Consider the following 14,766-nt stretch of genomic DNA (forward strand, 5'->3'; position numbering starts at 1 on the left):
GAGAAGAGGAGTATTATATTATAGATTTGGAGGGGGGGGGTTACTGGGGTTCCTGGAAACTCTTCTACCTCCGGGCTACACTCCCAGATCTATTTTTATACTTTTTTTTATTTGGAAATAGGATCTCTTAAGCCAGCACGGCTGGCTTCAAACCTGCGTGATCCTCCTGTCTCCACCTCCCAAGTGGGGGATTTACAAGCGTGCGCCACCATGCCTGGCTAGATGTATTTTAGAGTCAATGGAGCCGGGCGTGATGGCGCACGCTTTTAATCCCCGTGCTTGGGAGGTGGAGACAGGAGGATCTCGCAGGTTCGAAGCCAGCCGCGCTGGTTTAAGAGACCCTGTTTCCAAATAAAATATAAAATAGGTCTGGGAATGTAGCCTGGATGTAGAACGCCCCTGGGTTCCATCCCCAGTACCACCAAAAAAAAAAAAAAAAAAAAAGTATAAAAATAGGTCTGGGAGTGTAGCCCAGAGGTAGAAGGGTTTCCAGGAAAACAAATACACACACACACACACACACACACACACACACACACACACACAGAGAGAGAGAGACAGAGACAGACAGACAGACAGACAATGGGACTTCCTGATGGATTTAACAGGGAATATGAAAGTGCAGTTAAAGACAATTCCAAGGTTTGGGTCTAAAGATGGAGTTGTCACAGCTAACATGAGAATGGCAAGGCTGGAAGAAGACATTAGGAATTCCACTTCCAACAAGTTCAGTGTGAGATGTCTTTTACATGCCAGTAGAGGTCCTGAGCACTATGTAAGATAGATGTGTGAGCCAGGGGAGAGCTCTGGGCCAAAGATAAACCTTTGGGAATAAGATTCAGGTTTTCGTTTTGTTTTGGGTTTGTTTGTTTGTTTTTCCCGGTACTGGGGATGGAACCCAGGGGCATTCTACCTCCAAGCTACACCTCCAGTCCTATTTTTTTTTTTTATTCTTTATTTTGAAACAGGTCTCACTAAATTGCGAGAGGCCTCACTAAGTAGCTGAGGTTTCCTGTGAACTATGATCCTCCAGTCTCAGCCTCCCGAATGCTGGGATTACAAGCATGGGCCACCACGCCGGCTATAAGCTTCAGTTTCTTTGTTTGTGACCTGGTATTATTATCAACGCCTACTATATCTGACATTTATATTTTGGAGGAAAATATTATTTGAAGTTTATTTCAAATATAATGTTTTTTATACTTTTATTGGTGCATTATAGTCTCACATCAGTGATAGCGACACACATGCACATATTTAAGTATGATAATAGTGTGAACACACAGCACAGCTGGCCACGTGGCAGGAATGCAACTTCTGTTAGCTTAGCGTTAATCAGAGCACCAGCTAGAGAGAACCACATACATTGTTCATGTTCCTAAAAGATCACACGTGCAACTTTCACCCCCCTATAATAAAAAGAAAAACTCACTAAAGCCATAATGTGTACATGTGATGCAACCTAAAAATACATTTTTTATTATTTATTTATTCTAAAAATACATTTCATTACCAAGTATTCTGTTCCAACATCCTCACTCCATCCCTGACCCCCAACCCTGTGAAACAGTCATCAGATGATTCAAAAGAGAAAGAAAGAGGGACACACAAAGAAAGAAATGCCCTTTTACCCATCATGGGAGAATAAAACAGCAATCTGCTATGACATCAAAATGGATTACATGAAAACATCCTGCTTGACGTACACTCACCCGGCTCCAGCCGCCTCTGTATATAAAAGGCATAACAAAAGCGATGCAGGTGAGCACCGATGTCGTGAGCATGAGCATCCGATGCACCTGCAAGGTGAATGGCAAAGTGAGAAGAGAGCTCGCGTGTGAGGGAGCTGGGGTTACGTGGGGTGGATCCTGGGGTGGACTTCCCTGGAGTCACGCATTCGACTGACCTCCAGTCACAGTTCAGGGTCAGTAAAAATGAAATTTTAGTATACCATTAAACTTTAAAGAAAACTCTAAGCTACCATCCCCATCATTCAAAAGTATTTACTAAAATTTCACCCACACAGAGAGAGCGGGACATGCCACACACAGAGCACACTTATTGGCCAAGTCCTTTATTTCCTTCCAAAGACATTTACTAAGCTCTATCACCATGTACTATGTTAGAGCTAGTGCAGTGAGATAGCAAAGAAACAGAAAATACTATATCTCCTGAGGAGCTTGGGATATAATTAAGCAGGTAAGTGAAAAATTCATGAAATGTATAAATCATTATATATACATGTCAAGAGAATATTAAGAGTGAAAATAAATCCCAGGGCTTGGGAGGCTGAGACAGGAGGATCACAGATTCAAGATCGGCCTCGGCAACTTGGCACAGCCCTCAGCAACTTAGTGAGAACTTGTTTCATAATAAAATAAAACAAAAAAATGGGGCCAGGGTGTGGCTCAGAGGTAGAATGCCTCTAGGTTTAATCTCCAGTACCACAAGAGGGGGAGAGGGAGAGAAGGCAGAGGGGATGAGACAAAGAGAGAGGGAGAAAGAGAGGGAGAGGGAGAGGGAGAGGGGGAGAGAGAGAGAGAGAGAGAGAGAGAGAGAGAGAGAGAGAGAGAGAGAGAGAGAGAGAGAGAATAGGCACTACTGATTGATTATGGAAAACTGGTGTGAATCAAAACTATTTCAAGGAAAGAAGGAAAGTAGAATATATATTTACCCTAGAGGTATCTATATATGTCATTATAACAAAACACACACACACACATGCACACACTTTCAAAAACAGTGAAGGATTTGGAGGAGGAGACAGTCCTCCTATTGGGAACACCTACAGGAGCAGCTGGAGAGGAGAGAGGCAGAAATGAGAGTGAGGAAGAGCACACGCATGGAGCCAGAGGCAGGATCCAATCTTGCAGCAGCAGAAAGAAGAATAAAACAGAGAGCCAGGCGTGGTGGTGCACACTTGTAATCCCAGCATTTGGGAGGCTGAGCCAGGAAGATCACGGTTCATGGACAGCCTCAACTACTACTTAGTGAGGCCCGTTGCCACTAAGACCCTGTTTCAAAATAAAGAATAAAAAATAGGGCTGGGGGTGTAGCTTGAAGATAAAATGCCCCTGGTTTCCATCCCTAATACCAAAAAGAAAGAAAGAAAACAGATAATCCTGCTAGTCAATTATGGAAAATGAAGATAAGTAAAACATCAAAAGCTACAAACCTCTATGAATATAGAGTGTGAAGAATACTCTAATAAATTCGATACTGTTCCATTAGCAGTATTTCTCTCTACAGGCAGGCAGACACATTCTAACTCCACACCTCCTCAGTGATCTTCCACTCTGTGTGCAAATATCTCTATTCCATGACCCAGGAAAGACAAGGTTGTTTGGCTTAGTTCTGAAGGGAACGTACTGACTTTTACTTGTGTTCCCATTAGGGGACTGCCAGCCCATTCCATGAGAAGGGACAGCAGGAATAAGAACACTTCCAGTCTCTCCTCCCACCTACATGGGGGACCGACAACCTGACTATGTTAGGGACAGCCCACCGTTCACCCACCAAGCAGAGGACAGGTGGTGGGTTCCACTGCCTCTCTTCTGCTCTCCAGCCTTCCTGGACTCGTCTTTCCTCAGTGCAGTGGGTGGATGCTCTCTTGCATCTTCCCCCAACCAACAGAGGTGTAAGGAAGGAGCATTTGGATCCCAGAGTCTGCGTTACAAAGGGACACACAGGGCCCTGACACCTTCCCCCACACAGCCTGCCTCTGTCTGTGTTTGAACCACAAGCAACTTGTGTCTCTCTCAATTGGTTAGGAAACCATAGAGAATGAAAGAGGATCCTAGACCTACAACAGCTATAATAAAAAAAGAAAGAAAGAGAGGGGGGAAGGAAGGAAGGAAGGAAGGAAGGAAGGAAGGAAGGAAGGAAGGGGAGGAGGAGGAGAAGGAGGAGAAGGAAGAGAAGGAGAGAAGTGAAGGAAGCAAGGAAGGAAGGAGGAGGAGGAAGAGGGAGGAGAAAGAGGGAGGAGAAAGAGAAGAAGTGAAGGAAGGAAGGAAGGAAGAAAGGAAGGAAGGAAGGAAGGAGGAAGGAAAGGGAGGAGGAGGAGAAGGAGAAGGAGAGAAGTGAAGGAAGCAAGGAAGGAAGGAGGAGGAGGAAGAGGAAGGAGAAAGAGAAGAAGTGAAGGAAGGAAGGAAGGAAAGAAGGAAGGAAGGAAGGAAGGAAGGAAGGAAGGAAACACATTTTATGATTCAAAGCTGCAATGTTTAAATAATATGAAAACCACAATAAGCTTCTTCCTATCACTTACCTGAAACCATGCTGCTTCGCCAAGAAAGAAAGCTTTTGACCAAACAGGCCTGAAGAACCGGGCAACCAGCACACCTATGCTAACAGTTGTCATCCAGGCCACAAACATTAAGGCACCTAAAGTGAGAAAAGGACAATGGTTGGCGTCACAGATTAACTAAGCTTTTTCTTAGCCAGGCGTGATGGCACATGCTTGTAATCCCAGCATTTGGGAGGCTGAGACAGGAGGATCACAGTTCACAGACAGACTCAGCTACTACCTAGTGAGGCCCTTTGCAACTCAGTGAGACCCTGTTTCCAAATAAAGAACAAAAAATAGGGCTGGGGGTGTAGTTCGGAGGTAGAATGTCCCTGGGTTCCATCCCCAGTGCGGAAAAAAAAAAAAATTCAGACTAACTCAGCTGCTTCTTAAGTGATCAAGCCAATTATTTAGGAAATATATAAACAGCCAGTAAAATTTATTCAGCTAACATAAGTATGACCTAAAAAGACCTGGCACATCAAAGGTTTTACCACCACCACTACTTCTAGCAACCTGAGCACTTCCAGTCTGTATTGTGTGACAAGCATTCAAAGTGCCGTGTGCTCTAACTCATTATACTAGTGGTCTGTCTGCAGTGAATGTCGAGAGTCATCTCACAATCTTCTTATGTCTTATTCCAAAAAAAACAATTAAAAATAAATAAACAAATGATTTCCAATATAATTACTTATCAACTGAAGGTACGACATGAATGGAATCGAATGAACAAAAATAAAGTAATTTTTCAAGTTTAACTGTGGTGATGTTTGTGGAAATTCTACTATGATAGATAACTCTGAGAATAGAAAGGGAGTATACCAAATAAAGAAAATTTTCCAGAATACTAATGTCTTATAATGGCATACTTTACACCACATACTTTCCCTACTTTCATATCCCATCTTTTTTATAATAAGCCAGGCCACCTTTCGAATGGAATCAACTTTCATTGATAAAAACAGAGACACAATGGAATTTTACTCAGCCATCAAAAAAAACTCAATTACATCATTTTCAGGGAAATGGATGGAACCGGAGGACATGCTAAGTGAGATTAGTCAGTCACAAAAAATAAGAAATCAGATACTTTCCCTAATATGTGAGAGTTAGGGAAAATTGGGTCATAGAAGGAACTCTAGATGAAAAAGAAAATCCTATGGAGGAGCAAACAAGGCGACCTAAAGGAGGAGAAAGGAGGGGGGAAGAGGAAAATCTCTAAAACACACAATGTACTTAAACATATCGAAGTCAACCACTAAGCCGAGCAAGGGAGGGTGGGAAGGGGAGGGAATGAGGTGGGAAATGGTTAGGGGTTAAATCAGTGATGTGTACATGTCTGTACACACAAGTTTTTTACCCCAATAAGATGTATGAATATAAAGCACCAATAAAAAATAAAATAAAATAAAATAACAGGGCATTTGAGAACCTGGAGTCCAGGTCTCTGCTCCTAACTGGCGCCGTTCCCCATTCAAGCATATGATGCCAAGCATTGACTGAATTTTTTGTATACTCTCAATTATTTGTACCTTGATCAGTTCTTCAGCCATAAAACTATATTTCTGAGACCAACTTACTATTATAATGGTAATTATTAGCACTCTTCATTAGCATTTTTGTGTGTGTGTACGGTACTGGAGATGGAACCCAGGGTCATTCTACCTCTGAGCTACACCCCCAGCCCTATCATTTACTCTGTATTTTGAAACAGGGTCTCACTGAGTTGCCTCACTAAGTAGCTGAGGCTGTCCGTGAACCACGATCTTCCGGTCTCAGCCTCCGGAATGCTGGGATTAGACGCGTGCGCCACCATGCCTGGCGCATTAGCATTTATTTTAATAAATACAAAAAAATTAAGGTCTTATGAAGGTTAAGTAGAATGACCCATTGATAGTCAAACCTGGCTCTGGCACCAGTTAGAAGTAATTAGGATACTTTTTTAAGTTAATAATGTCTAAACTGGGTAGGGTGGCACACGCTTGTAAACCCAGCTTTGGGAGGCTGAGACAGGAGGATCTCAGTTTGCAGACAATCTCAGCTACTTAGTGAGGTCCTTTGCAACTCAGTGAGACCTTGTTTCAAAATAAAGAAAAATATGTCTACGGCTGTAGTTCAGAAGTAGAATACCCCTGGGTTCCATCCCCAGTACCAAAAAAAATTAATAATGCCCTTAAAACTCCATTGTTGATTTTAATATTCTACCAGGGTCAAAAACCACTGAATATACCATTTACTTTTTTTTTTTTTTTTTCAGTACTGGGGTTGGAACCCAGGGGCATTCTACCTCTGAGCTACACCACCACTACACTACCAGCCCTATTTTTTATTCTTTATTTTGAAACAGGATCTCACTAAGTTGCAAAGGGTCTCATTAAGTAGCTGAGGCTGTCCACTAACCATGATCTCCTGTCTCAGCCTCCAAATGCTGGGATTACAAGCATGTGCCACCACGCCCGGCTACCATTCACTTTTTTACACATTTATTGGTGCACTGTAATTATACATCATAGTGAGATTCAAAGTGATACAGACGCACATGTACACAGCACATCCCCCTCCCCACTCCCCATACATGTTAGTGAGACTGGTGGTGATACCTTCATATATATGGACATAGCATTATTCTTCAAGCCTCCTTTTTCCTCTGGCTCCCAGCCCCCGCCCCCTATTCTCATGGTCTCTCTCATCATTTATCTCAAGTCCATTTTGTTTCCTATTTGTTTCAGTTTCCACATAAGAGAGAAAATGTAAATGGAAAATTAAAATTGTGATATCAATTCTTAATGAACTCAAGCGGAAATGGTTTACCTCGTGATAAAATCACCCAGCAGGGGAGCTGGAAAGAATATCTTAAATTTTCCATATTGTTTCAGTGAGCCCCAAGACTTCACTTTTGGAGGCTGGCTGATCTCACTTAGCATAATATTATCTAGTTCCATTCATTTTCCTGAAAATGACATGATTTTGTTCCTTTTTTTTTTTTTTTTTTTTTTTGGTGGTGGTACTGGGGTTCCTGGAAGCCCTTCTACTTCCGGGCTACACTCCCAGACCTATTTTTATATTTTTATTTGGAAACAGGGTCTATTAAGCCAGCACACGCGGCTGGCTTCGAACCTGCACGATCCTCCTGTCTCCGCCTCCCAAGCGTGGGGATTACAAGCGTGTGCCACCACGCCCAGCTTGCTCTTCCTTTTTAATAAAAAATTAGCAACATTAAAGCCAGTCAGGTATGGTGGTACATGCTTGTAATCCCAATACTTGGGAGGCTGAGATAGGAGGATTATAGGTTCAAGGACAGCCTCAGCAGCTTGGTGAGACCAGGTACAATCACCAGTACCACAGAAAGAAAGAAGGAAAGAAAGAAAGAAAGAAAGAAAGAAAGAAAGAAAGAAAGAAAGAAAGAAAGAAAGAAAGAAAGAAAGAAAGAAAGAAAGGTGATCTACCTGCAAATGTTAAGGCTTAGTAATAAAAGATTTTTGAAAATTTGCTCCAAGTTATGCCTGCCAGCACTCCTAATCCAGCCAACACTGAGTGGTCAGGAAAGCTTATTCCATAGGTAATAATGCCACACATGTAACTTACCATGAAGTTTCAGAAGGAGTGAAGAACGGGACCCTCCTATGTTCTTCGGATCATCTGTCACATTGTGTTTTTCGTATGTAATCAAAGGTTGCTGAGAGTGCTTATAAATTTGACCTAAACATTTTTTCAAAATAAAGATAATAAAAATAATTACTTCTTCAAGGAGAGAAAAGGTTGAAAGATGAGCATAGAATGAGAAATTTGTTTCCTATGGTGATTAAAAAAAAAAGAACCTACAGAGTTGATAGTCATATGCAAAAGAAACATAAAGATATATGCAAAGGCACCTGGCCTTTCTGGAAAATGTTAAAAAATAACCAGCCAAGAAATGAATCAAAAGCACGCTTGTAATCCCAGCATTTTGGAGGCTGAGACAGGAGGATCACAGGTTCACAGCCAGCCTCAGCTACTTAGTGAGGCTCTCCACAACTTAGTGAGGCCCTGTTTCAAAATAAAGAATAAAAAAATTGGGCTGGGGTATAGCTCAGAGGTAGAATGCTCCTGGGTTCAATCCAAAATACCACCAAAAATAACAACAACAACAATAATACCAGCAGCAACAACTAGGAATGGAAAAGTTATGGAAAAAACTGATGGTGTGTAAGAAATGGGTTAACAAGTCAAATTAATTATTATTGTGGTCACAAATCATTCATAATTTTCAAAAAAGAATACTTTTTCTTTCTTTCTTTTTTTTTTTTTTTGTCTGGGGATGGAACCCAGGGGCACTAAGTTGTCGAGGGCCTCACTGAGTAGCTGAGGCTATCCACGAACCACGATCCTCTGGTCTCAGCCTCCTGAATACTGGGATTACAAGTGTGCGCCACCATGCCGGCTAAGAATACTTATTCTTTTAAAAACCTACAAGTCAGCCAAGCATGGTGGTGCACACCTGTAATTCCAGGGAGGCTAAGCTAGGAGAATTGCAAGTTCTAGGAAAGCCTCGGCTATGTAGCAAGACTCTTAGCAACCTGAGGAAACTCTGCTTCCAAACAAAAAAATAAAGAGCTAAAGATGTAACTCAGAAGTAAAATGTCCTTGCGTTCAGTCTCTAGTACTACCAAAAAAAAAAAAAAACCCAACAACCTACAAGTCATTAATTATCATGTGTATCTAAAATTTAGAATAAACTAACAGAAATTGGTTGTGGGGGGACAGGATGAATGGATGGAAGGCAAAAAAAAAAAAGCCTTTTGATGAAATGATACTTTGCATATGATCAACTAGGACTGACTTGACTAACAAATCAAAATCCCAAATTATAGTGACATAAACAAATTTAGAACACATTAATAATTGGTTTTATTACTATTTGTTATATGTAAAATTAAATCTTGGATAGTACAGAATTATCTCAAGGACGTGTGCATATGGGTGTGTTCATTCTAGGAATCTATCCTACAGAAAAACTTTCTTTTTAATGAAAAATGAACAAGAACATTCACAAAAACCTCTTTTATGGTGGTAAAAAGAAATTATAAACAAAGTAAATGCCCATCACCAGGAGGATGAGTAAGTAAATTATGAAACATAATTTTTAGAACTCTATATAAGTATAAAAATAATTTTAAAAATAGATATAACAGAAATATATATATATAAACCTTTACCACAAAAAAATGATAAATATTAGGCCAAAAACTATAACTCAGTAGTTTCTGAAAGGAAATAATTATACAAGATACAAGTGATGTTATTCTACCCAAAATGCAAAACTAAAAACTAACATCTCATAGAACCCCACCCTTCTCTGTTGCCATCTGATTTTTTTGTTGGTGATGGTAGCGGTGTTTTGTTTACATCATTAATATCTATGGTCAGGAAAATAATTAGGTAGATAAGGCAGCATATTTGAAATTTTTCTCATGTATTAATTCTTATCATTCCTAGTCATTAAATACCCATTTTCTCAGATGTTTGACTTGAGACTGGAAAATCAGAAGAACCAACAGCACCTACCATAGTGAAAAAAAAAGAAATCACATTCCAGTGAGCCTGAGAAGCAAGAAGGAAAAGTAGAATCACTGTATCACTGAGAGCTGAGCATTTCAGAGTTCCTCTGCAGGGCTCCACTGTAATTTTGCAGCTCTGCTCTCAGGGAGGTTGGGTTCATATCTAGTAGGAAACTGCACAGTAGTGCATGACCTACAGCATTTTTAAATTGTCTGAATAGCAGGCCAATGGATAACGAGGTCTCTGTTTCGCTAAATATTTAAAATGGTAGATTTAATTGTGAATTACTTTACTCGCCTCAGTGATTTCTATCTTTTAGTTTAAACACTCAGCATTTCACATAACTGCTTGTGCAAGGAAGAACGTCAGCCTTCTGAGAAAAACAGCACTTTTTTAAAGACTTCCAATGAATAGACCTTTCTAAAACTCACTGGAACTAAGTGATGTTTTACATTTATATGGGCTATAGAAATTAGAAGAATGCTTTGAAAATGGCTTAAACCTTATAGTCCCAGTGCTTTTAAGCAGAGTTCAGCTTAGAAATGGTCCACATCCATACAACTAAGTAACATAAGAGACAAAGATTTATGTGGTAACTGTCCTTTATTCCTCAGTCGAAAGTAACTGGAAAATTAACTTCCTGGAGCCACAATCTCCATTTTTGATTGTTTGGGATGGTTTGTTTTTGTTTTGATTTGCTTTGCCCTCAACCATATTAAAAATAGGCATGTGCTACCAATATACATGTATTTTTGTAAATAAACATATTCATGTACTACTGTGTGTGTGTGTGTGTGTGTGTGTGTGTGCACGCCATTATGATTTGCACCTGGAATGTCCCCAAAAATCTTATGAGGGCTCTGACTTCATAAATAAATTAATCCATTTAATGGATGAATAATTTGAGTGAACTAACAGGAATTGGTGAAAACTCAAGGCAGGTGCACCATGGCTGGGGTTGGAGGGAGCAGGTCACTGGAGGCATGACCTTACGAACTATAATTTCTCTCTCAGTCTCTCTCCTCTTCCAGGTGCTGTGAACTGAGCAACTTTTTCTTCTACTGTGCCCCTTCACCATGATATTCTATCTCACCTCAGGCCCAGAGCAATGAAACCAGCCCACCATGGACTAAACTTAGAAACCATGAACCAAGCCAGGTAATGGTGGCATATACTTGTAATCCTAGTACTTAGGAGGCTGAGACAGGAGGATCGAGGGTTCACAGCTAGCCTCAATTACTTAATGAGGCCCTTTGCAACTTAGTGAGTCCCTGCTTCAAAATAAAGATTAAAAAATAGGGCTGGGAGGTATAGCTCAGAGGTATAATGCCTCTGGGTTCCATCCCCAGTTGCAAAAAAATAGAAAAAAGAATAAAAATAGGGCTGGGGGTGTAGCTCGGGGGTAGAATGCCCCTGGGATCAATTTCCAGTACCACAGAATAAAAAAGACATTGTTTCTATCAGAAAAAAATGTTCTGACTTTTACAGTACTGACCTATGAAGAAATTTTGGGTACTGCCATACATCCCACAAACACACTTAATTTACTGTATAACAGAATACCTCCACTTAAATAAACTTTGAAAGTACAAATTTTTTCAAGTACGAAAACTTTTAAAATACACACGCAAACTCTTAAATCTCCTAGCAATTTACGAAATCCATCTGAGCCTGGCGTGGTGGCGCACGCTTGTAATCCCCGCGCTTGGGAGGCTGAGACAGGAGGATCGCGCAGGTTCGAAGCCAGCCTCAGCTATTTAGTGAGGCTCTCAGCAACTTAGTGAGACCCTGTTTCCAAATAAAATATAAAATGGGTCTGGGAGTATAACCCGGAGGTAGAAAGCCTCTGGGTTCCACCCCCAGTACCATCAAAAAAAAAAAAAAATCCATCTGAGTCAATACTCAAGCACCTGTAAGATGTTGGGCACCAAAGGAAGCAGTGTGGTCTAGTAGGAAGGGCACAGCTTTTGTAACTGGAGATTTGACTTGAATTATCCTCACTTGAAGCCATTCTGATCATAAGGAACATGACCCTATAACCTAGTTGACATTCTGTGTCGTTTTCAAAGGAACAAAACCAGAAGGTTTAACAAAAATCCATTTTTCAGGCAAAATGGAGAAAAGTTATAAACCTTTTTAACATGTGTGCACCTGAAAAAAAATGAGCAATTATAATAGTCTCTGCAAAAGAGGGGGAAAGGGAAGAAGGATAAACATGCAAGGACCGTTTTTATCAATGTACTCACCATCATTAGCTGCACCATCTGCTAGAAATATGTAGTAGCTTGTGTTTAGATCAAATCTATTCTTAACCCCAGGAAGGGTAATGTTTCTTCTGAATGAACACTGCATAGCACCATCTGCCAGCCTCCAAGCCATATCCTCAAGAGTGCCCTACAAACACACACAATGGGTCTTCTCAGCGCTTCCCAAAGATTTGCTAAAAATAAGACATGACCAAAATCCTGACCTGCTCAACTTCCTTCTCTAAGAGCATATGTGCACGTTTCATCTGCGGGGTCATTGTGTTTCCACTTCCTCTTTGAAGAGCCCAAGAAACATTTTCTCCAAGTTTGTCTTTATCCCACTTGGCAAAAAATATTTTTACTTTGAGCCAGAATCCCACTGTTCCTCTACCTGGGTTAGATTCTTTGGCAGATGTACTAACTCCATCTGGCCACTAGCACACAAGCAAAAACACTGAAGAAACAACACATAACACTCTGGTGGCCAGAATGCAACCTGCAGCCGGGGGAAATTTCCACATCAGCTGGGGGAGCTGAGGGCAGTTATGATGGTGAGTGATGCCTCTGCTCAGTCAGACCTCATGTCTATCATTGAGTGATAGCTGCCGCTCCTGTGGAATTCACCTGTCAACTGCCCCATGAAAAAGATGCTTCCTACCAGTAATGGCCCACATTTGGCACAGATCCCACTAAAGGGATCTTTAAGATGACTGCCCGAGGGATCAGTCTTTACCATACATGTTCCTCCTTCCCACCAGATGAAAAATCCTACTGTCAATAACATAAGCCTCTTCTTAAAAAACTAAAAAAGGGCTAATGGTGACCATGTTAACAAACCATCACTTGCATTTTTATAGGACACAAAAAGGATTTAAGTGACATAAGCAATAACTCAACTTTGCTTACAAGACAAACTGGAATCATGCATGCTAAAGGTGTAGAGAAATTCTTGGCAAGCCTTATAAGAGTGGAATCCTGCCGCCAGGCCCCTGCCATGGCGACGCCGCTAACCTCAGGGTTGAAGGCGATGGCAGCAGGGCTGTGCCAGTGTCAGCCAGGGAGCAAGAAGATGGGCCACCAGGTGGGGTTCCTCCCACGTTCACACTCACCCCAGAGTCCATTACGGGGTGACTTCGCCCTGTCAGATAGGAAGGCTGTATACGCACAGTCTGATCTTCATGAATACACATGTAAGCATCATCGTCGCCCTGAAAAACCATGGCAAGTGAGAAATGTTTACGGGAAATCTCAAGATTTTTTAAGAGTCCCCAATCAAATAGTATCTGATGCTCTTAAAACATAATTTACTAATTCAATTCTAAATAATCTATGAATTCTAGGAATGGACCTGGGAACATTCATTACCTCTAAACTACACCCGCAGCTCTCACACTGGCCTTCAGAGGGTGATTCTGGAGAGATGGGGTCTCTATGTTGCCCAGGCTAACCCCAAACTCCTAAGTTCATGCAGTTCTTCTCAGCCTCCCAAGTAGCTGGGACATCAGGTATACACCACCCCACACAGCTCTGGTCACTAACCTCCTAAGCAAGACCCAAGACTGTATAATTATAATAAATTCTGTTATAAGCTCCAATATGAACTTCTAATACATTTCTCTAATTTTCAAACTCAATTTTATTTTTAAAATGTTTCACTTTTTTTTTTTTTTTTTTTTTTTTTTGCGGTACTAGGGATGGAACCCAGGGCATTCTATCTCCGAGTGACACCCCAGCCCTATTTTTTACTTTATTTCAAAACAGAGTCTTACTGAGTTGCAAAGGACCTCACTAAGTAGCAGAGGCCAACCGCGAACCTCAATTCTCCTGTCTCAGCCTCCCAAATGCTGGGATTACAAGTGTGTGCCAACACGCTTGGCTAAAATGTTTCACTTTTAAAAACTCTCAAGGACATTTCTTAGCAAAGCAATCATTCACTGTTACACGTCTTACAGTCACATCAGAATTAGCCCAACTGAAGATGAGAAATTTGGAAGAAACATGACTTAAACCAGGAGTTGACAAACTAGAGCCTGCGGACCAAAATTAACAGAAATTTGTTTCTATACAACTCGGGCTAAGAATGGCTTCCACAAACTTAAATGGCTTCAAATAATTAAGAAGAATTATAACAAATGAAAAAAAAAATTTTTTTTGCTGTACCAGGGATGGAACCCAGAGGCATTGTACCTCCAAGCTACACTCCCAGCACTATTTTTTATTCTTTATTTTGAAACAGGTTCTCACTGAGTTGCAAAAGGCCTCACTAAGAAGCTGAGGCTGTCCTTGAACTGCTGGTCAATAGTTTTGGTCACTAGTTGTTAGTTTTACACTTTATTTTTATTTACTTTTTTTTTCTTTTTGCGGTACTGGGGATGGAACCCAGGGGCACTCTACCTCCAAGCTTCACCCACACCCCTATTTTCTATTCTTTATTTTGAAACAGGGTCTCACTGAGTTGCAAAGGACCTCACTAAGTAGTTGAGGCTGGCCGCGAACCGTGATCCTCCTGTCTCTGCCTCCCGAATGCTGGGATTATATGCGTGAGCCACCATGCCCGGCTAAAATATCTTAAACTCAAATTCAATGTCCATAAATATTTTACTGGAACACAACCACACCCCACCACCAATGTATTTCTTTTGATTACTTTTGTACTCCAACAACAGAGCTGAGTAGCTGTGGCAGAGGCTATATGACCTA

The 14,766-nt window shown here is 41.0% G+C and overlaps 1 protein-coding gene across 1 annotated transcript in view; it reads right to left on the bottom strand.

The window, feature by feature from the left end:
- FRRS1 (ferric chelate reductase 1) overlaps positions 1-14,766 on the bottom strand; it is a gene marked incomplete at both ends in the record, with an annotated part of 43,732 nt that overhangs the window by 11,089 nt on the left and 17,877 nt on the right. Inside the window, 5 exons of the mRNA XM_080691477.1 lie at positions 1,713-1,799; positions 4,265-4,380; positions 7,868-7,981; positions 12,067-12,214; positions 13,176-13,274. Of these exons, the coding sequence (XP_080547603.1) occupies positions 1,713-1,799; positions 4,265-4,380; positions 7,868-7,981; positions 12,067-12,214; positions 13,176-13,274 (564 nt within the window). The remainder of the gene's footprint in view (positions 1-1,712; positions 1,800-4,264; positions 4,381-7,867; positions 7,982-12,066; positions 12,215-13,175; positions 13,275-14,766) is intronic.

Source organism: Muscardinus avellanarius (genome assembly GCF_963383645.1).
Source record: "Muscardinus avellanarius genome assembly, chromosome: 3".
Lineage (NCBI taxonomy): Eukaryota > Metazoa > Chordata > Mammalia > Rodentia > Gliridae > Muscardinus > Muscardinus avellanarius.